The 27,861-nt window shown below is 39.2% G+C and overlaps 1 protein-coding gene across 2 annotated transcripts in view; it reads left to right on the forward strand.

Annotated features, from left to right (window-relative positions):
• Positions 1-27,638, forward strand: part of MATCAP2 (microtubule associated tyrosine carboxypeptidase 2) — a 33,020-nt gene extending 5,382 nt beyond the window's left edge. The window contains exons 2-7 of one of the 2 annotated variants that reach the window (XM_033088793.1): positions 4,034-4,731; positions 16,815-16,958; positions 17,506-17,638; positions 18,171-18,476; positions 21,382-21,479; positions 24,903-27,638. In XM_033088793.1, the coding sequence (XP_032944684.1) occupies positions 4,034-4,731; positions 16,815-16,958; positions 17,506-17,638; positions 18,171-18,476; positions 21,382-21,479; positions 24,903-25,064 (1,541 nt within the window). In that variant the 3' untranslated portion in view covers positions 25,065-27,638. The remainder of the gene's footprint in view (positions 1-4,033; positions 4,732-16,814; positions 16,959-17,505; positions 17,639-18,170; positions 18,477-21,381; positions 21,480-24,902) is intronic. The other variant, XM_033088794.1, reaches the window with a different exon arrangement.
• The last annotated feature ends 223 nt before the right edge of the window (positions 27,639-27,861 follow it).

Raw genomic sequence — 27,861 nt, forward strand, 5'->3', positions numbered from 1 at the left:
CTGATTGAAAGAGCTGGGACTGGAAGCCAGGAATCCTGGTATCCTTTTCTCCTGTTCTAGATACAGACGGAGCTTTCATTGTGTTGGTAATTTCAGTATATTCACCTACTTGTGAACATACTGAGTATCAATTTTAATGGAATATTTCCCTTTTTCCCTCAGTACGGGTAATCAGGTTGGCGTGAATGATTTCTTTGATCAACACATTATTTTCATTTACTCCAACGTTCTAGTGAAGCAGATTGCTGATGGCTAAAAATGTCACGTTATATAGTGACTTAATACGAGAAGGAATTATTTTTTTTAGTTACCTTATTACTTTTCTGAGGGGAAAATGAGTTATACTTATTCCAAAGAAGCCTGTTTATGTTTAACAAAAAGTTTTAATTTTTCAGTTAAAAGGAGTTAAGAGAATAGGCTATTCTTCAATGAAGCCTTCTTATTGGGCTTTTATTATTTCTTATTATTTCTTGTTATTCCCTTTACTATTTTTTATGCTACATAAAAAGTGTTATTTTACTATTAAAAGCCATATTTTTTAACAATAGATTTAAAATTACAAAAACTATTTTAGATTCTCTAACACTTTTAATACAACTGAAATAAAAGTAGTGTGACTGTGAGAAATTAATTTCTATCCGTCTTGTATGAATGTTTGTAGGACCATCTGCCCTGCTTTTAGGAGCTTCATGGGATACCAACATTTGGCAGGATCGGCATTTATTAAATAAGTACGCCATTGGCACTCCCAAAACTTGACTCATCAGCAGATGGAGCTTAAAAAGGACTGAGGCTAAGCCTCTCAGGTGGATAATTCACCAGTCAACTGAAATGCTGCAATTCCTGGGGGGCAGTGGGGTTCTGTCATACACACCCTGTCAGCTCGCTCCCAGCCCCGATTCCTCCTGGAGTGTTTTGGCAGATGGTTTAGGACTTGCTTTAAGTATCCTGAAGTGTATAGGTTGTTTGAGATGGGACAAAATAATGAATTTAGAGGTCACTGATACTTTACGACAGAAGAACTCTATGAGGTCAGCTCTTTGTTCATAGAATTATGGAGTCTTAGGAACCAAAGAAAGTCTTTTTACATTGACTATTCATTTGTTTAAAAATCAACACAAAATAAATGTCATAAACTACCAAAATTAGGAATTCTCCAGAGTAGTTTTATTCATTGATATTGATGTAACTTCCCCCGTTTTTATTATGAAGGCAAAGTGAGAAAACCTGATTACCTCCTTTTACCTGTCTGGCTGTGCCTAGTCCTTACCTGACTTTTCTAGGTTTGTGATACCCTTCTTCTTATCTCAGTTCTCCTGCTCTTTCTCTTTTCAGTGTCCGTTTCACGTCTTCCTTTCGCTCTCACCTCTTGTCTCCTAAGCTGGTGGTGTCCTTTAGGGAAACTGACATTGTTTGGGGCCCGTGGGCTGCAGTCTGTGTTCTGGTGTTCCTTCGCTTACGTTTGCCCGGCCTGCCCAGTTTAGACTATCAGTTGGCAACACTTAGGTCTGAAACCCCTGAGAAACTGGGAGCTACTAGCCTGTGATGAAAGTTTTGTCTGTTCTGTTTATTTTTGGCTGGTCTTTAACATTTATTGAATGGCCTCTTTGTGTAATCAACCTTCAGCATGACCCAGTGCAGTCTAGCTCCTACCTCGCAACTTGTATATGGAGTAGACGTTTTATTTAACCCCTGTAGATTCATACTTTTGTGTTATCTTTGAGACATCGGAATTTAAATTTCATGCGTTGGCCTAGAAAAGGTCAAAAAAGGACTTTTAAGTACCTTACATATTTGGATTATTATCCACTTTTGACCTGGCGCTGGTTCTTGACCCTACACGCTATGACTTCTGGGCTTTGAAAACTTAAGATTTAGAGCAGGGTTTCTCTACCTTGGAACTGTTTCAGGATGGATATTTTTGTCATAGGATGCTGTCCTCTGCAATGAAGGATGGTTAGCACCTACCTGGCCTCTACCCACAAGATGCCAGTAGCACATCTTTTTAGCGGTGACACCAAAATGTCTCCAGACCTTGTTACATGTCCCTGGGGGGTGGGAGGAAAGTTGCCTCCCATCTCTGGTTGAGAACCACTGGTTTAAGGTCTTCCCTATTATATTTCCACTTGTGAAGTGATCTCCTCATAGAAATATAAAGTGGGCCCAGAACTACTAATACCTGTTTGCCTACAATGGTTGGAGAATGTTTAAGGTCATGCCATTCATTCATTCATTTCTTCAGTGTACATTTATTGAATGTCTACCAGATATCATGCTAAATGTTGGAAAGAAAGAGATGAATAAAAAAACATGGTCCTGGTATCTAGCTTAGTACACAAGTTATTCAAATTACCGTGTCTTACTGGGGTGCCGTGTTCTGGAGAGAGGAAGGCAAGGTGCGGTGCTGTGCGTGTAGCTGACTCAATACTGAATGTCTGTTGGTAACTGAATGAATGACGGTACATAATTGAATGAGCATGGACCCTGATCAGACACACCCGCATTCAAATCACACTTCGCTGTGTACTACTTGCTTGTCATAGAACCTTGAGTAAATTACTTAGCAAGTACAGTTTTTGGTGGAATCCCAAGCTCATGTAAATGTGTCCAGGGATAGTGGCTGCTATTATTGTTGGTATTACTTACTACTACTTATTATAGAGAGGATCCCTGAATGTCTAACTTTGAATGAGTGAATGACAGATGGATGAAGATAAATAGTTTTTAAAACGTTGAAATAAAATTAATTGTCTCTTTCTTGGCAAGGCAGGCAGCTATCCAAGTCAGCTAGCACTGACCTGGCCTCAGTAGGGGGAGCCAAAGGTTGAGGGCTAACGGCCTTGTCCATGAGACTTGGAAAAGAGAACAGCTGGTTGAAGATCATGTCACATTTGCAGAAAGGATTCGGAAAAGATTTATGAGCAGATTTGGTCAGGACTTGGGCTGGAGTCTAGTTCAGATAAACAGGATTTAAGGCAAATGCAAACACTGTCAGTTTAGAATTGAATCTGAAAGTTCTTAAGGGTCTACCTGAAATCTCCCCATCTGTTTCTCTTCATATTGCTCTTTTCCTTCTCTGAAGTCTAGGTTATTGTTTATATGTTTTGTTTTTCACATTAAAACGTATTACTACCTTGTATTATTATTATTCCTAGGACCTCCTTGCCTTCAGAGCCTGATTAGAAGCTTGTTGAAAGCAGGAACAATGTATTTATACAGATGTTTCTCAAAGCCATGTGTCTAACTAGTAATATTCCATCTATTTGTGTCATGAAAGGATGCAAATCAACCGTTTTAAAGCAGTGCGTGAGCAACAGTATATCAAGTGATTCTTACCTATTTCAGGCAAAGCTGACCTCTCCTTAATTTGCCATTTGATATACTGATGTCTGTGTAATAGTCATTACATTTTTTTTCATATTTGGCAAGGAAAAAACTTGATTTTATTTAATCTTAACCTCTGGTCTAGAATTAAGAAAATCAACCAGTTAATACTGAACGGCATTACTAAAACATGCTTGAACATACACATATCATTTGTTTAATCTTAAAAGTGGTTTTTGAGATCAATAAGGCAGTGGTGTATCCTTGTCTTACTGATGGCTACCTTTATACAAACTGTTAGATTTCACGGTTGTATTGGCTTTGAAAGTGCCTTGGATTTTACTTTGATATTGGTAGTACTACTGCAAACTGTATCCTTTCTATGAAATCCACATTCTTTGGTAGAGCTGAGTATTCGGATTATTTATGTGTATTATCTCACATCTGTATTAAACTTTGATCATCTAAATGGTATGAAGCTGTGGATTTTTATAATTTAGCACATATACACTATATATAGAAGTGACAGTGTTTAGCTTGATCAAAGTTTAGTAACCTATCCTTTTAATTCTTAAAATGCCGTTTCTAAAGTTTGTTGCAAATTATAAAGTTTACAGAACCTTCAGAATACTTTTCATATAACAAGCACTGTTTGCTTTATCCAGTATCTCTGTCATTTCTTTTCTTTTGATTTCGTTTATTAACACAGAAAAGCTTCACTGGCCTGAGCAAGAACTGGCTAAGAAGTCTATTCTAAATGCAGAAGAGTCACTGATCATTGACAGCAAAAGAAGCATTTCACATTTATCCCCGGGAATACTAAAGGACATTTTCACAACTGGAACCAGTAGTTACAATGTCCTCCTACAGAGCAAAGAGGAGAAAAAGCATCATTCACAAAAGCAGTCTTCCTCCTTCTCCAAAAGATGTAGAAAGCCCAGCAAAGCTTCTAGCTCTTCTCGTAGCAAAGACCTTCGCAAGATGAAAAGCCCAGTGCCGGTGACGAGCAGTGGTACTTGGTACTGCCTAGAGAGGCAGCCTGCTGTTTTTGTCACTAGTTCAGTGTCAAATCCTGTGAAGTTTACACATGATATCTCTGTTACAGGGAACAGCATAGCACTGCCACCCAAACCCAAATCCAAGGTCAAGCGACGCCATTTCTCCACTCTTCCAAAGCCAAAGCTACAGCCACAGCCTCAGCTGTCTAGAAGTTTTGAAAAAGGAGATGACTTTTCTGGAAAGAGATTTTGTATACTGACTGCTATAAAGCCCACCAACTTGGAGAAAGAAAAACTGAGATTCTTCAAGTCTGACTATACCTACAATCCTCAGTTTGAATATGCCAATCCTTCCCTGCCAGGGGTGTTAGCCAGGCACAGCAACGCATCTGACCGATTTCTTAAGCAGGTAAAATGCTGCTTCGATAGTGGCATTTCATTTTTATGTGCTAAAACATTTATAAGATTTTATGAAAAGAAAAAAAAGACTTGAAAACTATGCCAATTATTTATATGTTATAGTTAACTCTTACCCAGGATATTTAGCTACGTGACCAGGAATTTCCAGGTAAGTGGCAAGCCTTTATGTAACCTACTTTGCACTAATCAAAATCTATAAAGAGTCTATTGTATGGACTTTGTGGCAGAAAGACATCATATTAGGAGAAAGGCTTCAGATTCCGGTTCCAAGCTTTCATTTGGGAGTTACAAACTTATGGCCCATTCGCCAGCCCACAGACACATGTAACCCACACTGTTTTCTGTTTGATTCCGAACACCTTGGATGGAGCGTGCAGTCTCTCCTCCTTGTTGTATTAGACTCCCACAGGCGTCTCGGGAACCTAGACTTGCTACGTGCTCATGAACTTTTTAGAACTTCGCAAAAATTGTTAATCATCGTCAAATATTTAGGCACTCATTTAAAGAAGAAAATAATGGAATTTTCAAAATCATCTTCCTGGTTAGCAGATCGTGATGTGACTGATAGGAGTCACACTTTCCAGATTCCATTTTAGACACAGCACACAGTTGTGTGTGTTACAGGGCTTAATAAACTTGACAATCCACTGAACTATTTGGGGAGAAATGGGCTGATGTTTACCTGCAGGGCATAATGTTGAGATCATGAAGGCAGACCACATTTGGTTCAATTAACTTTGTACAGGCTTTTATCAGGTTCAACTTGGCTTTGTCAGCGACTGAACATCTGTTGGTAGGCTGGGTCACACGGCATGGTTCCACTTGCCTGTGGTGTGTGCCCTGTTTCAACATTTTTGCTATAATATAATTCTTTGGATTTGTGGCCAGCAGATTTTGTTATTGTAAATGACATGGAATCTGAGCAATCTTTAGAAGCCATTATGTGAAGCTTACTTTAAGATTCAAATAATTTTAATATTGCTATTTATTTTTCTTCGTTAGAAGAAACCTCTTCTACTTCATCTCTGTTTTTTAACAGGCAATCACTTTTTATTTAAATGTGCTAAGATCGTACTAAACATTAATTTTAAAAATCAGCTATTGTTTTCATTCCTATTTTGACAGTCATGTTGTGATTTTGTGTGTGTGTGTGTGTGTGGAAATTGCAATTGATTAAAAGGGGCTTTCACTTATTTGAAATTTATGAAATTATAAAAATGCTATTTGCTTGCTTCCCCTCCTCCCTTAGTGCTGAAAGAGATGGCTGAGATTTATTCTCACCAGCCTTTAATTTGGAGTCCTACACCGAGCCCCGCCACTTGGGAAAGACAGCTCCCACCATTGGATGAAAACGAATGTTGTCTCATTTCTCTGGGAGCCAATTAGGAAGTATCAGCAGCCCCACAAGTTGAGAACTGACACTGCTTGGCCTGTGGCTCTACAATCTTTATTTTTACCCAATTCCAGCTTGAGGAGATAAAACCTATACTCGGGTTGCTTGAGACTTCTAAATAGCACAGCAGTCTTAACAGGCTTGTAGTTCAAATGCCAAGCCTGAAGTATTGGCAGGCTTGCCAATGGGGAGGAAGTTCTCAACAAATGGCAAATACTATACTGTTCAAACCACTTGAATCAAATAAAGGAGATTCATCAGAACAAGACCTCCGTAAAAAATGCTTAAATTCCTATTCAGCATCTCTGTGAACTATGACAGGATGCCATGCATCCTCCCCTCCCAAGCTGTGAAGCTAAAGCAGCAGCTTCAGAGCCTGTCTCAGGGTTCAGAAACATGCTGAATCACGGCACCAGGGTGGCCAAGTAGCTCCTTGGTCTGTAGCTCCACTCGAGGCCTTGCCAGCCGCAGTCACAGTCGCTGAGTTGCAAGGTGTCAGTGCTTCTGAGGCCGGAGATCTGTATTGTTGCTGGAGAGTGACTGCTGTCCTCTTCAGTGCACGGATTGGCAGAACAGTGCAACTTCCAGGCAGAGATGAGTCTACCACAGAGAAGCCAGGCAGCGTCAGGCTCTGGGCGTTCCCAGGTGGTTGCCCATCAATGTCAAGAAGTTTCAGTTTTTCTGGTCCAGGCGTTAGGTTCCTCAGGAGGCCCTCAGGCACTCGAGTGGTTCGTGGCATCTGGCACGGACTTCAGGGCTTGACCGGAACTCCAGGTGGGGCCGCGGACCCCTGCTCAGCCCGTCGCTCGCAGCTGTGTGGCCCTCAGCTTCCCCCACGGTGGGTATGTTTAAACTTGACAGAAATTGAAAACATCTGTTTTCTGTGGCTGTGGACCTCCGAGGAGAAGGGATCTGGGATGAGAGAATGGCGAAGGCTGTGGGGGGTCCCGTGGCACAGGATCGTTGGTGGTACTCCAGCGGTACCCTGGCAGCCGGGCACGTTCTGCCCTCCTTCCTGGTGGCTGACCGTTCCCAGGAAACCTAGATACCAAATCCTGTGGCCTTACACCCAGCACGTTGCTCAACAAGATTGGAAGGGAGAGATGAGAAGAATCTTCAGGTTGGCAATGGGAGTCCTTGAACGATGTTCAGTATTTCTAACAGTCACATGGAAATGATATATTTACATGAAAAAGCTTAGTGACTTAGTGACTTAGTGACAGCGTAGTGACTGGTGTTCAGCCTGTGGCTGCAATTGTAGCGCAGTGTAGATGCCGGCTAGCTCATGCTACCTAGAAGTTCTGATTTGGTAGAGCGATATTTAATAACATCGGGCAAATAAGTCAACTTGTGTTTGGCTAGATAAGATAAAGGTTGAATTATTTTCTTATTTGTTAATAAAACTGGAGCAGTGGGGATCATTAGTGGTTGGTAAATGGGGAGCTTTAGTGCGAGAGAAGGAAGGCGTTGGGGTGTTGGGTAGAGACCCTGGGCTGAGTCTGCCTCCTGGCCAAAGGCGTTTTAACAGAGCAGGCCTGAGACTGCTCTCCTTACAAAGGCCTGCTTGCAAGAGGAACCCCAGCCTGGCATCGATCGGGAGCTTGACTGGCAAACAGTTTGCTACCCTAAAATGAAACTTTCCCTAAATGATAAGAGTAGCTCGCTTTGCCTAACCGGTGCCAACAGTATGTTTTCTGTTGAGTACCTTTTTCTTTTGGGAGTCTGGACTTTTAGAGCATGCCAGGCGTAAGGGTGCTTATGTGACCAGCCCCCAATAAAAACCTTGGGCACTGAGTCTGTAACACATTTACTTGGTAGACAACTCCTTACACGACCTCCAGTCAGTTTCTGGAGAAGTGAACAGCATGCTGGGTGACTTAATGGACAAGATTTGGGGAAGTTTGCTCTGGTTTCCTCCAGACTTCACTGGATACAAGAATTTGGGAGTGGTGTAGCTAAGTTGATCTCTTGAAGGCATTTACATTTAGATTGCCGCTTTCTAAATTTAGAAAAAGAAGAAAAGACTCTCTACTGTCCAAATTAAACATCGCTGTGGGCTGTATTCACTGTCAGTTTGAGATTCCTCATTGGTCACAAGATCTGGCTTCTCGTAGCTTCGTAAAGGGCCTTGTGTTGCCCAATTCCTGGGGGTGCCCTTGACATTAAGCCTGGGTCCTATATTGATACAGTGGGGTTATTATTTACCATTATTGGCAACATAATAGTCCGCTAACACTCTATTGTTGTATGGTGTTTGTATAGAAGGTCAGGTAAATTAAGTGTACGCTAAGTTAGTAGAAAATTTGCATTGAGGGTAGCTGAGGAAGCGTGAACAAAACAAAGCCGACTCGTTTTCCATATTCTTGTGTTTGTTATGAGACTGTTGACACTGTGTTTTTCCCAGGACCCTTGCTGCTCTGTTACTCCATTAAAATTGCTTTAAAATTTAAGGACAAAGTTACACGAACCATTGATGTGTGACAAATTACAACCAGCTTTGACCGAGCACTTAGTATTTGCTCGTTACTCTACACCTATCGTCGTCTGTAGGTCGTCACATGAGGTGTATACTTCTAGTGGCATTGCCAGTTGGGAAAACTGATCTAGGGAACTGAAGTAACCTTCCTGAGGTCACTATATATACCAGAACCAGGTATATATATATAGATATATATAGATTCCAGAACCAGGAGACAGAGGTCCCTATATATATAGTAGGTTCCAGAACCAGGAGACTGAGGTCACTATATATATAGTAGGTTCCAGAACCAGGAGTCTGAGGTCACTATATATATAGTAGGTCACAGAGCAGGAGTCAACCCCAGACTCTCGACTGTCTCCCATGTAGTGGTATGGTAGCAAACAGGCTCTGAGTTTCCATGATGTAAATATAAATGCTTCCACGATGACCACTTTCAGGCAATGTAACATCACCTGGCTTGCAAATTAATAGAAATTCAGTCAGCTCTCACAATCCAGTACGACGAGGCTCTAGCATATGACTGTTTCACAGCGTTGTTTTAACCTGGCTTTTCTAACCCTAATGCCACCCCCTGTACCCAAAGGGCACTAACACAAAAGTTCCTCTCGCTTTGCTAACAAGGTTCATGCCTGTGGCAGAAGTTGATGATAGGGACTCAGAAGATTCTTTTCCTTTTCCTTTTTTTGCTATTTATGAAACAGTGGTTATTAGCTACTGTTTCTCGGAAGCTTTAAGACAAGAGTCTTTACCTTCTTCCTTTGATGGCACCTCTCCGCCTCATCTTTCAGTTACAGCCTCACTCTTCAACTCCTAGGACAGTGTTAATTAGTGCCGTAGGAAAAGTAGCAAGGTCAAAGCCAGGCTTCTTGTCTATAAACGGATAAATGTTTGAAAAAAGCAAAAACAGGGCTCCCCAAAAAGGCTAGCCACACTACTACCGGGTGCTGATTTTTCTCCTCGTGCCCCTGAGTCTGCCAGGGAACAAATCCCTTTCATTACAGCTCCCACGACGTGTGCCTTTTCTGTTTACCCGTCCTCACCATTGCAGGTCACTTGTTTCCTTTCATTTCACGTGGAGTATACACAAGCCAGAATTGAGAAGAGGGTTACAATAAAATTACATATCTCGAATGAAACAAAATAATTGAAAATAGCTTTCAAAAATTCCTTCTATGTTAAAGTAGTATATCCAGTGTTATCCTATTCCTAAGACTTTATATTTTTCAAAATAATTGTTATTTGCAAACCTATTCAGTTTTTAATTACCCCTATTAATGGAAGGAAGCGTTTATATTGGATTAGCTAAAATGGGAAGATGATCCCCTGCTCCCTCCTCCCTATCGAAGAGTTGTCATCAGAGCAGCCACCTTGTTTTCCTGCTGTGACAATGCCCCTGTCAGCCATGAGTCATTCACTAGGGTCAGTAACAAGTAGTAAACGCAGTGATAGAAAAAGCCACAAATAGTGGCATGAAAAGGAGACTGTAGAAGGAAGTGATGTTTAAAATCAAACAGCTAAGTGAAAATAAACCACTGAATAGATTTATAAAGAAGACTCAGTGGCTTTGCAGTGGTTACTTCTCGCTGCTGGAGGTATTTGTGTGACTGTTGCTGCAGTGTCCCATCTGTTTGTGGCTACAGTACGTTAAATGCAAGCGTAATGGTCTGACTGAGTAATCCGAACTGCTACATACCTAACTGACTACCAAGAAGCAATAGCCACCGTTGAAAAATTTACTCAATATTTGGAATTTTGCTTATCATTCTGAGAATCTTAAAGTACCAAAGTGTGTTTGTGTGTATGTGTGTCTCATACTTCCTGAGGAAGCATTTTCAAACGGTTCTGAGGAATACTGCATGAGAAAGAGTGCCTATACATTGGAAAACACAAAATATTATATTCATCCCTGACATTCACCACACATAGCATCATAGTAAAGGCTTAGAAGAGTCTTGTTTAACTTCGTTTAATCCAGTATTTTCCAAACACATTTGGCCCATATAAAATGATAATCTTTTAAAAAATCATATCTTTTGAACTACTTTAGCATAAGACACAGTTTGGAAAACACCGGCCTAAAGAAAAGGACTGTGTGATCTCCTAGGGGTTAGTCAGTATTTTGGGGGGAGGGGAGAGTTCTAGGTGTTAGATTTACTAAAAGGGGGAGGAATGAAGGGAAGTTTGGGATTGAGTGGAAGTCAAACCAATTACCTTAAATTCTAAAGTTAAACCCCAGCATTCATCTGCTAAAACTGAAATACTGTACCCAGTTATATGGGAACTAGATTACAAAACACATTCACAATCTGTCTCTCTCTCTCTCTCTCTCTCTCTCTCTCTCTCTCTCTCTCTCCCCCTCCCTTTCCTCCCTCCCTCTTCCTCTCTCCACTTTCCTCCCTCCTTGCCTCTCTCCTCTCTCCTCTCCTCTTTGTCTCTTATCTAATTTCGTCCTCACAACAACCCTGTGAGGTAAGTGGGACATAGATTTTCATCTTCATTTTGCCAGTGAAGAAACTAAACCTGGGAAACGTAAATGACATACCTAAGATCTCACGGTTAGTAAATGGCAGGGCACTAACGTAAAACCAGACCTTCTGACTTCTAGTCTCTCCAGTGTCACCTCACTTCATGTCATATTAGTGTCCCTATCGTATGTAGTTTTTTCACTGAGTGAAAACTGCAGTGGAGAAGGGGGATAGTTTTTAGCACATGACTGTTGCAGCGGCTCATGATTGATGGTCAGATCTCCAAATTGCTAAACAGTAAACAGGTGAGTGAAAAGCAGATCATCCAACAGAATGTTGAGATTTTTCAGAAAGTTTGTTTTATCATCCAAGACAATACTGAATGTTTTATATAGAGATTTTTCGTTTTCTGGACTAGCGATTTAAATGTTACATAGTGCTATTTGATTGCTATTCCTTTTTTTTTTTTTTAAAGTAACAGCTTTATTAAGATATAATTTACATGCCACATAGTTCACCCATCTAAAGTGTAAAGTTCAGTGATTTTCAACATATTTAGAATTATGCAGCCGTCTCCACTATCAAATTCAAGGACATTTCGTCACCTCCAAAAAGAAACTCTATACCCATTAGAAATGAGTTCCCACCTGTCTCCCAGCCTTAGGCAAACCACCAATCTACTACTTCTGTGGATTTGCCTGTTCTGGACATTTCAGATAAATGCAATCAAACAATATGTGGTCCTTCTTTCACTTAGTGTAATGTTTTCAAGATTCATCCATGTCGTAGCATGTCTCAGTACTTTTTACTGTTGAATAATATTCCATGTATGTATAATTACATTTTATTTATCCATTCATCAGTTGATAGACATTTGTTTTTCCAATTTTGGGCTATTTTAAATAACGCTGTGAACCTGTGTGTACAGATTTTTGTGTGGACATTTGTTGCAGTTATCTTGGGTGTACACCTAGTTCATGTGGCAGTTGGTTATATGGTGGTAGATATTTTAGCCCTGGGTCATATGGGAAATCTGTGTTTAACCTTTTGAGGGAGACTTTTTCCCAAGTGACTGCACTATTTTACATTCCCACCAGCGATGTATAAGGGTTCCATTTTTCCCCCATCCTCCTCAACTCTTGTTTTTGTAGCCGTTCTCGTGGTGTGAAGTGGTACTGTATTGTGGTTTTGACGTGCATTTCCCTGATGACTGATGATACTGAGCGTCTTTCCATGTGCCTGTTGGCCATTTGTGTGTCTTCTTTAGAGAACTGTCTACTCAGATCTTTTGCCCATTTTTAATTTTTTAAATTGGTTTTTTGGGTTATTGAGTTGTACGTGTTCTTTATATATTCTAGATATGTCTCTTATCACATATAAAATTTGCTAATATTTGTGGGGAGCGGGCTGTTAACATGGGGGCAAGGCCTCTTATGAATGACCTTGCAAACCGCAAGGCCCCTGTCAGCCTACAGCCCGCTCTCCACCAATATTTTTTCCTATTCTGGGGGTTGTCTTTTCACTTTCTTGATGGTGTCCTTTGAAGTACAGAATTTTTAATTTTGATGAAGTCCAGCATACCTATTTTGTTACCATTGTTGTTTGTATTTTTTGTGTCATATTTAAGAAATCATTGCCTAATTAAAGGTCATGAATATTTATGCCTATGCTTTTTTCTAAGAGTTTTATAGCTTTAGCTCTTATGTTCAGGTCTTTGATCCATTTTGAGTTAATTTTTGTATATGAGGTAAGGGGTCTCTCTTTATTCTTTTATATGTGGCTGTCCAATTGTCCCAGCGCCATTTGTTGAAAAGAACTTGATTGCTCTTCTTGTTTTAATAGAGGAGAATAAGTGCTTTAAGATCATGGGATGACATTAAGAAGAACGTTGCTGTTCTGTTTTGTGTCGCATTATAAATGACGTCCAGCTCAGGAGAGAGGACCATTTCCTTCACGCAGAACAGTTGTTCATTTTGCATTTATTTCCTCTTTGCTCTCAGGTTGAGCTCTCTGAAAATCAGTTTGTTTTGATGCCTGTAAGATATACAAAGCTTTAAAATATTATCCTCTGATAAAAAGGGAGGATTCAGAAATGATTGATTTGTGAGCAGAGATAATGTATTGATTCATAATTTAGCAAAAAATATAAGGCTTTCTGGCCCAGTATTTTAAAAAAGTCAAAGTATGTTTGGTGGCCGGTTTCAACCCATTTTTAGGAAGAAATATTATCCCACCTGATACTGTTCTTGTGAAACTCAAGAGTAGATTCCATTACACGTTTTCTAACATGCGGATGGAGGAGTTGGCCCAGTCATAAGATGGACGCAAAGGAAAGGTACAAAGTCAGGTACATGTGGACGAGGGGACCGAGACCTGGACCAGAAGGACAGCTGTGCATGAATTAAGTTTTTCCCAGGAGTTTAAACACTGATTAATGAAACTATGTAATGCCTCATCACTTACTGTTTCTATTTGCTATCTTGGAGTTGGAAGGAAGCAGAGAATATACTTGGTGTCCGTGACCAAATCGGGGCTGGATTCCCATGTGGGGAGGGCAGTGGCCACTTGCTCCAGGACAGACCCCAGGAACGTGAGCCATACCGGCTCTTCTCCTACCAGCAACCTGCTTTGCCCAAAAAAATCTACTACAGAACATATTTGTTTGACTTTTTAAGGGTTTTCAAGTTGTTTTCACGTGTTCCCTTTTTAAAAAGACTACAAATAATCTGGAGAGGGGACATGTGGGACCAGCTGGCAGGTGGGAGAAGGTACCTAGATGGTGACTAGAAAGGCCTGGGGATTCCACAGTAGGGGGTGCGTTAACATTCTACTTCTCCAGTTGTGGAAACTTAGAAAGGTACGGAGAAGAGAACAGAAGTGCCTTCAGCCCACCCCCTGACATTAAGCACTGTTAACATTTGGTGTGTTTTCCTTGTTCCAGGCCTAGTGGTGTTTATCATTGAGGTTACTGTACTTTTGTTTACATAGATATATTTTCTCACGTCGTTGAAAACGGGCCGCATTTCTTTTTTGTCAGCATTATTTTCTCCAACTATATTTCATTTAAAGGGTCTACAGTAAGTTGAGTAAGTTACATCTCTAGGTTGTTTCCGTTGGGCTTTACAATTTCGTAGAACTACTTTGGCTAGAAGTCCACTCTAGGACGCTTCTTGCCTGGGGTCTGCTGGCAGGAGGCTAGGCAGTGAGTGGTGCCGGGGGCACCTGTTAGGATCGGCCTGCCCCAGCATTAGAGGCAGGGGAGGAGAATCACAGCTGCAGCAGCTCCTTGGGAATTCTTTGTTCTTGTCTCCGAGCCCTCAGGATACTGGAGGGAAAGAGACCCAGAAAACGAGGGAGGAGTCAAATCATTGATTATGCCTTCCTTTCCCAGGGAGGGTTCCTTAGGCCTCAGGCCAGGCCTGACCTACAGGAGGGGAAAGAGCTTTACATTGGGTATTTGATTGAAGTTTTAAATGGGATGTAAAAATGCTTTGAAAGTTATTGGGAAGTTAAAGAAACTGGTTGAGATATTCACAGATAAGAGAGGGATATTCCGGATGGCAAGTTGAAAGCAGCGATTAGAGAAAAATGATTAAGTTGCTGCTTGTTTGAATACCCCACCGAGTAATACTGGGAGATGTGGTTTTCTGATGAAGTTAAATGATGATGTTAATGCGGAAGAGAGATTTGACACGGAGTTTACTGCCTGTGTAAGTGTTACCTACGTGGAGGTGTGTGAAAGCTGGATTCTGCAAGCGGCATAACTGCTGATTCTCTGAACTGTAGGGGGAATGGATGAACTCTCTTTTCTCCTTAAAATAATAACTTTGGGGGCGTGAGGGAAATGGGGAGATGTGGGTCAGAGTACCAACTTTCAGTTATGATCCGAATACGTGTGGTGATCTCATGTACAGCCTGATGCTTATAGTTAATAATACTGTATTTTAATACTGAAATTTGCTAAGATCTTAGAAGTTCTCACCACACACACACACACAATGGTAACTATGTGCGGTGACAGATGGGTTAATTGACTAAGGTAATCACTTCACAATGTATACATATATTAAATCATCGCATTGTACACCTTAAAAAGACACATCACATTATTCAACCTAAATATATACAATTTTTATCTGTCAATCATACTTCAGTAAAACTGGGAAAAAATAATGGCGTTTTCCATTTGATTACAACACTAATGTATGCACATTGTAAAGAATATTAAAACTTCTGAAAAGTAGAAATGATGTCAGCCATCACCCCTTCTAAAACATGAGCCTCAGCCTTTGAGTATGTCTTTGAACTTTTAAAATTGCTTATTACCTTCCCCGTTTTCCAAAATTGAGAGAATATACTCAGAAAAGTTTTGTGGCCTGCAGTTAAGAGTCGCGTAAGGAAGCAGAAGTAGTTGTAACACAAAAATATTCACTGATGAAGTGATCACTGAACGTTTCATGATTTCACTCCTGTTCAGAACAAACCTCCCCAAGATTTGCTACTTTGGCACGGGGATTATTTTGAGCTAACAGCAATCACGACCCTGTGGGCTCAAGAGAAACTTCTGCCTCCCCTCTCTTAATCACCAGAAGAATTAAAATTAGGAGCCTGCCCATTATAGGGTTATTACCAGAGATAACTTCTTATGACCCATCTGTGTGGCAGAGCAAACTTCTAATTAGTGAACATCTGCTCTTCTTGGTATCCTGTGAATTACCCTCCTCCCCTCTGAATCCCCAGGACGCCTTACCTCCCTTAGCTCAGGATGCCACCTATACCTCGTTTTACCTTTCTCTCTCTCATGGATGTGGTGTTCCTGTATGTATGTAATAAAATTTCTCTTGTTAATCTGTCTCATGTCGATTTAATTATTGGACCAGCCAACGTAGAGTAAAATTTCTTCCTCCCCAATGCTCTTAAAGCTTGAAGTTTTTGACCCACCCAACCACTGTCTCAGTCTGTATGCTGGGGGCTATTCTAATGTAAAGCAGATGGTTGGAAGTCATTTCTCGAGGTCAGTGAAGGATATTAGAAACCATTGTGATCACTGACAAATCTGTGTTGGTTGGCCCAGTTGAAAAACTGATAAGAAATCAGTAGAGGTGACAACAGGACAGGTATGTCAAAGAAAAATGATTGAACGTGACATAATATTAAGAGAAGCTTTTGGGGACATTGATGTAGCTCTCATGTAGTGTAGCCACCATTATGGTGCCATGTTAGTCAAAATGAAATGAAGGAAGTGATGGCTAATATATATCTAATTATGTATACTGTACATATAATTTTGATGAAAAATTACACCCCCCCAAAAAAAAATCCTCACTGTTTTTATTCATTCTTTGATGGATCTAATAATTAGTTCATAGGTAAAAATGTTTCCTAAATGTTGTTAAACTGCTAAGGTAAGCTTTCTTTATGTTTAGAGGGTACTTTTTCAGTATAAATTTCCAAATTTTTGTTCCCTATCATGAATATGGATGCTTATGAATAAGAATACTTAATAGTCTTCTACTAGTATCATTTATTGGTGATAACAGGGAACACCTTTGTTTAAGTTCTTCTAGTTCTTAGCCTGTTTTATACCTGCTGAAATAAAGAGTCATGTCCTGCTTTAACGATGTTTCAGTCAACGACAAAACGCATATAAGACGGTGAATAAGAATAACTGGCTTATTACTCATCTGGACATGATAGGCTGTTTACTTTCATTATCTCTGTTTCTTTTCCAGTCCATCAATATTATGGAGCTGACTTTACAGAAATATGGAAGTTATGAGAAATTTGAGCAGGCCACTGGTGGGAGCCTGCTATCTAAGACTCGAATCTGGAGTCACGTCAGGAAGTACATGATGAAAGAAGGCTGCATGGGTGAGGTGAGCCAGGTGTGAGCTCGAGGGGTCCACTGCTGGCCTTTAACCCTCAGTCAGTGCCACGGGGCGTTTGTTACAGGTTTGGTTTTTCCCACCCGATTTAGCTTATTAAATGTGTCACCCAGATTTCTCACGAAATACTGTCTCATTTTCTGTTGCACTGAATTGTGTTCACTTTCTTTCTGTTTTTCTTCTTTTCTTCCTACCATTTCTGTACAGCTTGTGTGATTATGAGTTGTTTTATGAACATTGTTAAGAAGAGCTATACCCCAGCGGCCCCTCTTACCTGTAGCCAGTTCCTAGTATTCAGTCTCGAAATCAGCATCGGCCCACCAGGGAACAGGTCTCTGGCGCCTGCACCTTTGTTGCATTGTTTTAGCCAGGGGGCTGTGTTTGACAGACAGCGTGGCCGAGGCATGTCTTCATCCTCTGTGCCTTCCTCAGCGTAGTCGGCTCCTTTCCTTTCATTCCAGCAAAGGTTCTTGGGTTCCCAGAGGCTCAAAACTGGAGGGGTCAAATATGTGGATGTATTTTTCCTCTTGCTCCTTAGATTGTGGTTCATCTCACGGAGGACCTGCTCTCCCGAGCGTCAATGACAGTCGTAAACGGGTGTCCGACACTGACCATCAATGTCTCTACTGCGCGTGAGCACTGGCTGGAAGGCATGCTGAGGCATGAGATAGGTAGGCCCACGCGTCTCCATCGGGTCCCATAATGGCAGAAATTAGCTCCAAAGAAATGTTCTTTTATAAGGGCTCTTTTTTTTTTTTTTAGTAGCATTTGTTAAAAAGTAATGAAGTTGTTCAGTTTCACTTGAATTAAAGCTAAGATGATTAATGTCTCATTTCAAATTAGATTTTTTTTTTTTTTTTTAGGGCTCTCCATAGCTGTGTTAAGCTCAGAAAGCCCTTTAACCCCTGGGGATTTCAGTTTCCCGACCTTAAACTGAAGGAATTGAATTAAGTGATCTCTGAGATTCTTTTAAATATCAAGTCTATGATTTTTCCCTTAAAAAAAATAAGTTGCTATAAAAGTTATACGTCTTCTAATGAGACTCATGAGCCCCCTGAAGGCAGTGTGCTCCTTTGAATTAAAAGATTTTTAGGGTCGGGTCTTTTGCTACTTTTGATTTGTAGGTACCCATCATTGTGGGGTCTGGGGAAAGAATTAAAATGAGAATGGCATTTCTTGTCCGTATGCCTTTCTTCTCCATAGGCACACATTATTTTCGAGGTATTAACAACCTCCAGCAGCCATGGAACAGTTGGACTGGCCGTAAAAAACATGAGCTGAAGCCAAACAATCCCACAGAGGAAGGACTGGCGAGTATTCACAGTGTCCTGTTTAGAAAAGACCCCTTTTTATGGAGGGCTGCCCTCCTGTACTACACTGTCTATCGAGCCAGCCAAATGTCTTTTTGTGAACTCTTCAGAGATATTGGAAAGTTTGTCAAGGACCCCAATACAAGATGGGATTACTGTGTACGAGCCAAGAGGGGTTGGACTGACACTTCCCAGCCAGGTGAGTATCCCCTGCCTCTGGGTTTTCTGAGTTACTGGATAGTTGTCTATTGATTTTGGTTATATCCTAAACTACCAATCAGAGAATACACTCACTTATGAAAAAGTAACCCTTTGTTACTTGAGGTCATTGCTGGTTTTCCCAAACCACATTTCATTAGCATTATATTTTCCCATCTCATTTTGAAAAATTTCTAACCTACAGAAATACAGAAATAATGATTGAATGAACACTCCCGTATTCTTCCTCTGGATTTACATTGTGATCATTTTGGCATGTTTTTCTTTCTCTGTGAGTTTAAAAACAGCTTTACTGAGATATAAATCACATGACATACAATTCACCCATTTAAAATGTGCATTTCACTGGTTTTTAGTGCAGCCATCCCTACTATCTAATTCTAGAATGTTTCATCACCCCAAAAAGAAACCTGTACCCGTTAACAGTCATTCTCCATTCCCTTTCCCCATGCCTCCTGCTCTAAGTAACTGTTAATGTACTTTTATAAGTTTGCCTGTTTGGGACATTTCGTATAAATGGAATTAGATAACATGTGCTCCTTTGTGGCTGGTTTCGTTCACTTAGCATAATTTTTAAAGCCTCATCCGTATTGTCGCATGCATCAGTATTTCAGTACACTTTATTGTTGAATGATATTCCATTGCATGGGTGTATAAGGCAATACAAAAATGCCTTTGAAAAAAGGATAGGAGTTAGGGAATGTTCATTTAAAAGTCATTTTGTCCTTAAGATTAATTCAATGTATCAATAGATTTTCTTCTAAAAGTATTTAAAACTATGTATTTGGAGTTTCAAAATACCTGCCTAAGTCTGTGATAGTTATGTCACCAGCCCACAGTAACATTTTATACATGTGATGTATTTGTATGGACGTGTGTGCCTGAGAGCCAGGCACAGGCAAGACAGGAAGCAGGGAAAAGGAAAACATGTCCCATCTTTCATGTGTGCAGCAAAGCTCCAGGTTGTTTCTGTCATAATTTGTTCAGCTAGGTTCTCAATCCCTTGCTTTCTCTCTTCTCCTTATGGTACCGCTATGATGCAAATGTTGGTATACTTGGTGTCCCAGACGTCACTTAAACTATCCTTTTTTTCCCCTTGGATTCTTCCTCGTTTTCGCTGTTCTGATTGGGTGTTTTCTGCTACTTTGTCTTCCAAATTAGTGATTCGATCCACTGCTTCATCTATTCTGCTGGTGATTTCCTTCTAGGGCATTCTTCATTTCAGTTATTGTATCATTTCTGACTGGTTCTTTTTTATGGTTTCTATGTCCTTTTATGCTTACTCTCTCTTTGTTAAAGTTCTCAGTAAGTTCCTTGAGCACCCTTATAACCATTGTTTTGAACCCTGTATCTTGAAGATTGCTTGCTTCCATTTCGTTTAGTTGTTTTATGTTTTGGCGGAGGGGTTTCTACTGTTCTTTCCTTTGGGACATGTTTCTTTGTTTCCTCATTTTTGCTGCCTCTCTGTGTTTTTTCTATGTATTAGGAATATCTGCTGTGTCTCCCAGTCTTGGCCAGTTGGCCTTATGCAGTAGGTGTCCTGTGGGGCCCAGTGGTACAGTCTCCCTGGTCACCTGCTCCGGGTGCTACAGGAGTGTCCCTGGTGTGGGTTGTGTGTGCCCTCCTGTTGTAGTTGAGCCTTGATTGTTGTTGGCACATCAGTCATCCCAGTTTGTTTCAGATCAGGAGTGTGTCTGCCATTTCCTTCTCCTCTTAGATCCACCTGCCTGTATTTTAGTCCTCGGCACCTGGACGCACAGAATTTTCACACGGGCATTGACACCCATGGAGGTGCTTTGCTGTTAGACTAGTCCTTTTTTTCCCTTCACATACTTAAAAAAAAAAAAATGTATTGCCGAAAATTTCAAAAGTATACAAAAGAAGAGTTGTTAATGTGCTGGACCCTCATTAAATATTACCCAGTCTTAGAAATTATCAACGTTTTCTAACTGTGGTTCATGGAGTCTTCCAAGTTCCTGTTCTTCTGTGGTACATTAAAGCCAATTTCAGACATCATGTCCTTGTACCCATAAATACTGCAGTATGCGTCTCTGATAAGGACAACTTTTTCCCCCACAATCTCCACGCTGTTAGCATATCGAACAAAATTGACAGTTTCTTAATATAGGACTCTCCATATGGTAGGATTTTCGTCCATTTAACAGAGCAGACATTTTTTTAAACTTCACAAGTTATGTCATAATGGGAGAAAGGTTTTCTTTGTAAATGGAACACATTTTTAAAAAAATAGGCTTAGAGCTCACAAGCTCTTTTTCATCCATTATTTTTTCCTACTTATAAAGCTCCATAGTCTTTAAAATCCAGTTCTAATTGTTGTTTTCATAGAGAGGAATAGTATCAAAATCTCAGTTATTTTTAATGGGGTAAGGTGTATTAGTTTTTTTAAAAACTAGGAATTTCTAAAATCCTGTGTCTCCACAGTGGCCCCTGAACCCCCACTTGCTCTGTAACTATCCTCCCCAGCCTCCGCACTCAGATGCCTTCATTGCCTCATGGGAGTTAAGGTTATGATCAGATGGTGGGAGTAGGGGTGAGGGTGGGATAATTATTTATAAAAGTCATATATTTCAAATTACCAGTGTTTCTTTATAATTAGGAAAAATGCTATTTTAATTATGGGGAATGGGAATCTAGGGAGAAGGAATGCTTAGAGGGAAGCTACTCGTCTCCACGCTGTCCTGGTACTTCCAAAGACCTTTCATTTTATGCTACAAAGATACAGTAGTTAAATAAAAATAAACAGGGCAAATTAGAATTTTTTTTTGTACAGGACCAATTCCTTCAGGAAAGGGAATGGGTTAGTATCTAACTACTTAGTAATTTTTTTAAACGTCAGAAAGTATAAACTATTCTGGTTCCTCCAGGGTGTTTCAGTAAAGACCAAGTGTACCTGGATGGCATCCTGCAAATCCTCCGATACAGACAGACCATTGACTTTCATCTGCTGACTGCCCTGGGGAAGGTGAGTGAGACCAATGGCACAAAGTCCCCAAGCACACCAGGTCAGCATTTCCTCCAGCTCAACTTTATGATTAAATAAGACTCAGGTTCCAACTGTTTTTACTTTATTGTTGGAATAACTTTCCTTTATGTGATAACAGGAGGGAAGAAATGTGGCTGTCATAGAAGCAAATTGAAAAATTTCTTTGTGGCCAATAAAGAGATAAAGAAGGAAATAGGAAATTTAGGAATACGTTGTAGTTTTTATTTTTATGTGCATCTTTTTCTAAAGCATTTGAAAGTACGCTGTGAATGCAACACTCCCACCCTTATTACATCAGCATGTATTTCCCGAGAATAAGGATGTTCTCTGACATATGATTTTCCCTTCTTTTTCCAGTTCCACTTACTTTACTTTTTTAAATTAAATTGATTGGGGTAACATTGGTGAATAACGTTATATAAATTTAAGGTATACAACTTTATACTTCATGGTGGACTAAATCTAATCTCCTTCTGTCACCACATATTTGACTTCCATTACCCTTTTTATACTCTCCCCAAACCCCTCACCCTTCTGGTAGCCACCATTCTGTTGTCTGTATCTATGAGTTTGTTTGTTTTGTTTGTTCATTTGTTGCTTTTTGTCTTATATCCCACATAGGAGTGAAATCATACAGTTCTTGTCTTTTTCTGTCTGACTTATTTCACTTTGCATGATATTCTCAAGATCCATCCATCTTGTTGCAAATGGCAATGTTTCATCTTTTTCTATGGCTGAGTATATTCCATTGTGTGTGTACGTATCACATCTTCTTTTCCCAATCATCCATCAAAGGAAACTTAGGTTGTTTCCATGTCTTGGCTACCGTGAAAAATGCTGCAATAACACAGGGGTATACAACGTGGGGGTCTTTATGAATAAGTGTTTTCAAATTTTTCAGGTAGATACCCAGAAGAGGGATTGCTGGGTCATATGGTACTTCTATTCTTAATTTTTTGAGGATCCTTCCTATTGTTTTCCAAAGTGGCTGCACCACTTTACCTTCCTACCAGCAGTGTATGAGGGTTCCCTTTTCTCCACATTCTCTCCAACACTTGTTATTTCTTGTTTTATTGATAATAGCCATTCTAACATGTGTGAGGTGGTATCTCATTTGCATTTCCCTAATACCTAGTGATGTTGATCATCTTTTCATGTATCTGTTGGCCATCTCTATACCTTCCTTAGAAAAGTGTCTATTCAGGTGCTGTGCCTATTTTTTAATCAGATTGTTTGTTTTTTGTTATTGAATTGTATGAGTTCTTTATGTATTTTGGATATTAGCCCCTTATTGGAGGTATCATTTACAAATATTTTCCCATTTGGTTGGTTGCCTTTTTGTTTTGTTGATGGTTTCTTTTGCTGCGCAGAAGCTTTTTAGTCTGATGCAGTCCCATTCATTTATTTTTGCTGTTACTTTCCTTGCCTTTGGAGTCAAGTTCACAAAACTCCCCGAGACCAAGGTCTATAAGTTTGGTGCCTATGTTTTTTTTCTTCTATGTATTTTATTATTTCAGGTCTTATATTCAAGTCTTTAATCTCTTTTAATCTATAACAGCCCCCAAACAATCTGGATTATCAGATTGTTTCCTTATAACTATCTTCAGGTTTAACATTTTTGCCAGGAATACAACATAAGTGAGTTGTGTATTTTCCATTGCATCACATTAGAAAGCACATAATGTCATTTTGTTTCATTATTGGTGGCACTGTGTTTGATCTCCTAGATAAGTTAGTTACTACCAGATCTCTCCACTGTAAAGGTACCTTCCCCCCCATTGAATTAATTAGTAATCCATGGAGTGTTACCTATGAATGTACTGTTCCTTAACAACATTTCAAGGAATGGTTTTAACATCCACTGATAATTTTTGTCCAAATCAGTTAGTTACCTACCATGTTTCACCGAAAATAAGACCTAGCCGGACCATCAGCTCTAATGTGTCTTTTGGAGCAAAAATTAATATTAAGACCCAGTATTATATTATATTATAATAATTATTTTGCTATAATATAAGACTGGGTCTTATATTAATTTTTGCTCCAAAAGACGCATTGGAACTGATGATCTGGCTAGATCTTAGTTTTGGGGAAACATGGTACTACACTGGTGGTAGCAAAATAGAGAACTTTGAATTCTGTTACATTTCACTGCCCTTTTTTGTAGTATTATTATGGACTTTTTTTTTCTAGTCAACCCTTCCAATGGCTGCTGCTGTGTTTTTTAAATGTCTCCATATTTTCTGGCAAAGTAAAATGTTCTGGGCTCATCTTATACTTTTCCTTCCCAAATCTGAGATTAGCTCTTTCTCCAAGGAAGCTTTGATTTCTTTTAGTGGGAAATGGTATTTAGGAAACAAGATCTGAGCATTAGATATGCTCATTGCTACTGGGTGCTGATGCTTCAGACCTTTTCAAGGAGCAAATCATATGTATTTCTTTTAAATTATAAGGGCAATCTAATTCAGATCAACGCCACTGGTTCTTGCACATCCTCATTCCCATTCCATGTGTGTCTCCCTCCTCTTAAAATGAGAATGTGAATGTATTTACCCATTCTCTCCTTTGATAAACTAAAAATGGCTTAAGAATTATTTACCACACAGTATAAACAAACCCATTTTCATTATACGTAGTGATGTAAATACTCAATAAAATAATTTTAAAAACTAAAAACATAAATGAACTCCATAAAAAACAAACATAATATGAATATGATTTCTTTATCTAAACTCTTCCTACTGAACCAGGAAGAATGCAGATCAGAAAACAGTAGTATTTAAAGTCAGCCGTGTTTTGGAATTTAAAGTTGCAAAGATAATTTATAGAACTTAAAAAGTTCACCCCTAAACTTAATATAAATAAAAACCTGTGAAAGATTGGGTTCTTACACAGGCAAATGAAAGAGATGTGAAATTCTAAAAAATACTTACAAAAATTCAAAATAAAAGAGAATTTAACACAAAACAAATCATTATATTTCTCAAATTAAATAGAAATAGGAACCTAATATATCCTTATGCTGAGTTTCCTAATTTAATAAGATGGTACTTATATTTTAGCTATTTTCTTGATTCTTTTTTTGAGTTAGGAGATTTGTTTAGGTTTAGAGTCTCTCACACATACATACATTAAGTATAGTTGTGTAATTTCTAGACAAATTGAATAGATCTAAGATAGAATGTTAAATCAAATATTGACTTCTGATCTTTTTTTAATATGGTCATGGTATGAGGAGGCAGATAAATACATTCTTATTTAACATAGTAAAGGAAAAGAAGCCACTGATTTTTGTTACAGTATTAAAATAATTTGAAAAACAGTTCACATAAAGTTTTACTTAAGACCCAGAGAAGAAATTGCTCTTCCAAATGTAACAGGTAGTTACGTTTCCTTTTTCAGGTTTCTTATGAAGACGTGGACCGCTTAAAAGGATTGGCAGTTACTGAAAACATGAGGGTCCCTCACTTCCTACAGGACCACGAGCGATACATGGAACACTTGGAGAAGATCATGGAAGTGAATGAACTGACCGACAGGGAACTGAGAGATCTCATATATTAATTAGCATTCTTGCAGACCCGGCTAACGGGTACCTCTGTGTATATTACCAATTAGGTGCACTTAGCACCAGCAGATTTATAAAAGAATGACTGTTTACAAGAGTTTTCTGAAGAATGTTCTGCAGTATTCAGCTGAATTTTTAGGTTAAGTACAAACCTTAAACTCTTTCCCTAAAATATTTCTACAGGCTGCAAGGGCAAGTTACCTGTTTTCATCTGAGTCAGATGAAAATACCACTGCTGAGTGTTTTGAAGAATCTTGGTCAAACTGAGCGATAACCTTCTGCCTGAGCACCAAGACCAGCTTCACCTGGAGAGTGAATTCCAGGGCCGTTCCAACTCCAAGGTTATGGTTTATTTGATATGTATGGTAATTACTCTCCTTTGGATATTTAGTTTTGTTATGCCCCCCAAAAACTAGCTATACCTAAGATTCTTTATTTCTCTTTCGTTAAGTAACATTAAGGGGGGAACAATTTGAAAAGTTTTCATTAGTTCTTTATTTTACATATTATTTCACCCTACCAGTTTATAGGAACTAGAGAATTATCTCATTTTCTCCAGTTATCCCTTCACTAAACTCTCTCTCATTTGCTGTAACGTAATTGTACTACTTCAAAATTTTAACCAAGTTTTAGGTTAAACTTTCCCTCGCTGTCCCTTTATATAAATGGTACATACAAGCTCCAGAGAGGTTTATCTACATAAATTAAAATAGTTGGGGAAGAAAGGAACTACTCATCTTTTTATTAAGTGGATCAACAAACGGAATGAATAGACTGATCAACTTCATATACGAGCTGGATGGTGACTGGGCAGCACCTATAGCAAACTTGACCATGTTCCGGAAAATGGAATTTCTGGGCATTGATTCCCACTGATAAACTGGCCTTGTGATATTGGCTCAGTCTGAGTTTCAAAATCTTTGATTCCATCAACCCAATAATGTCACAGTTTGAATTTCAAAAATGAGAGTTCTGCTTTGCTACATTCTCCTGCTAAAAGCTTATACACCTAGTGTTATAATTTATCAGTTTTGAGATACACTTGCATATATATACTTGCGATCAAATGTTCTTTATAAAACATATTTTGATGAGAAAGAATACTGCCATAAACACCCCATTCAAAATTGCTACTGTAATTTCTATCCAAAGCTCTCTGAGAGATTCTCTTTACCTCAATTCAGGCTTAAATATGGTGCTAACACTGATAGATGTATATTGCAAAGCCTGGTCCACATTCATGCTAGGAAATGATTTTAGGAACTCTTTTGCAGGCTAGGTTATGTGATTTTTCTCATTCACAAATCTAGAAGGGCATGCCTTACAGAAGAATGTGTGGCAAACAGGATATACCCTAACTGGTACCTGGCAGCTCTGGGAAGGCCATACATCTTGCCCTTGACAGTAGTGGGCCAGGTCCTTTGCAGCATTGAAGGCACCCAGACATGTGCCATGCTGCCTGCAGTGTGGCCTACACACCTGTCTGCGGGGCTGGGGACACACTGACCAGCACTGACCAGACACTGGGAAGCTGTTCTTGACCCCTCAAGCATTATTTCGTCGTAGCGCAGTCATCCAGGTCCAGCTTTGTGTAGTGCTTTCTGTCTTCATCTTCAAACTTATCAAAGGCTATTGTAACAACAGTGTCTTATTAACTGCAATTGAAGTACAGACAGAAATGGCAATATTTATGTCCTGTGACTCACGCCCAAATGCTTGTAAATTCAACCTGTGTAGGTAATTACACTGCTGATCTTATGTTATGGTCTAAATATAAAGAAAAATCGCAGCAGCCTTAATGTCCTATTGGTAGGATTATTTGTAGTGGTTTTAGTCCCCAAATTTTAAAATTGATAGTCTCTCTTTATCAGATTTGGAAAAGGAAAATCTTTCTTGCCTTATTACTGCTTTGGTATAAAAAAAAACACACACAAAAAACAAACAAAAAAAAAACATGAGCACTATCCAGACAAAAAAATGACTTTAAATCACAGTGATTCTCTTAAGATATTTTAAAAGTTAGCGATGAACCAACAATAGTTTCGTATTAGCAGAAATACTTAAAGAGTTCTGAGCTTTAAAAGTTGGGATTGAAGATTTAATTAATGTTTATTCTCTTTGCTGAAAGAGCATTAAGGTCCGTTATTTCCCCTAAAATAAAAGTTTTAATAAACATAAAATTGTAGCAGCAGTACTTAAGGGAATAGTTGAAGATCATATTTTAATTACAATACGATTTGCTCTAGGCTGTTGGTTAGGATTTCATCATTTTCCCCCCATAATTCTAACATATAGTTGTATCAAAGAGAAATTCTGGTGAACTGTTGGTTTTCACGTTAGATGGGATTCAAGGTAAAATTGTTTGCAAACATAAATCCATCGTCTTCATTTCTTTATATTTTCATCTTTATAAAAGTGTTTAAAATTTGTATGGCTGGTTTTGTAAATCTTTCGGCATTTTGTGTCTAGATGTAATAGAAATAACGCTGAGGTTCTCAAGTGAAGTATGTGGATATATGTGCATGCAAACTTCTGTTCTTTGGAAACTTAATTATATTTTTATTGTGGTATTTCTGTTTTTTTTGTGTGTGATAATTATTGAAAGGACCATCGATCATGTTTTTCTTCTGGTATCTTTACTTACAGAGAAATACTACAATTGCCACACTGCACCCTCCCCCTGATTAGTTCAGCTTGTACTCTCATGGGGTATAAGGAGAAGGGGAAAGGAGAGAAGGATAATCTTGCCTGAGTTTATGCCCCCTGTTCATTGAGGAAACTTTTATGCAGAAC

Source organism: Rhinolophus ferrumequinum, chromosome 20, assembly GCF_004115265.2.
Source record: "Rhinolophus ferrumequinum isolate MPI-CBG mRhiFer1 chromosome 20, mRhiFer1_v1.p, whole genome shotgun sequence".
NCBI classification, from domain to species: domain Eukaryota; kingdom Metazoa; phylum Chordata; class Mammalia; order Chiroptera; family Rhinolophidae; genus Rhinolophus; species Rhinolophus ferrumequinum.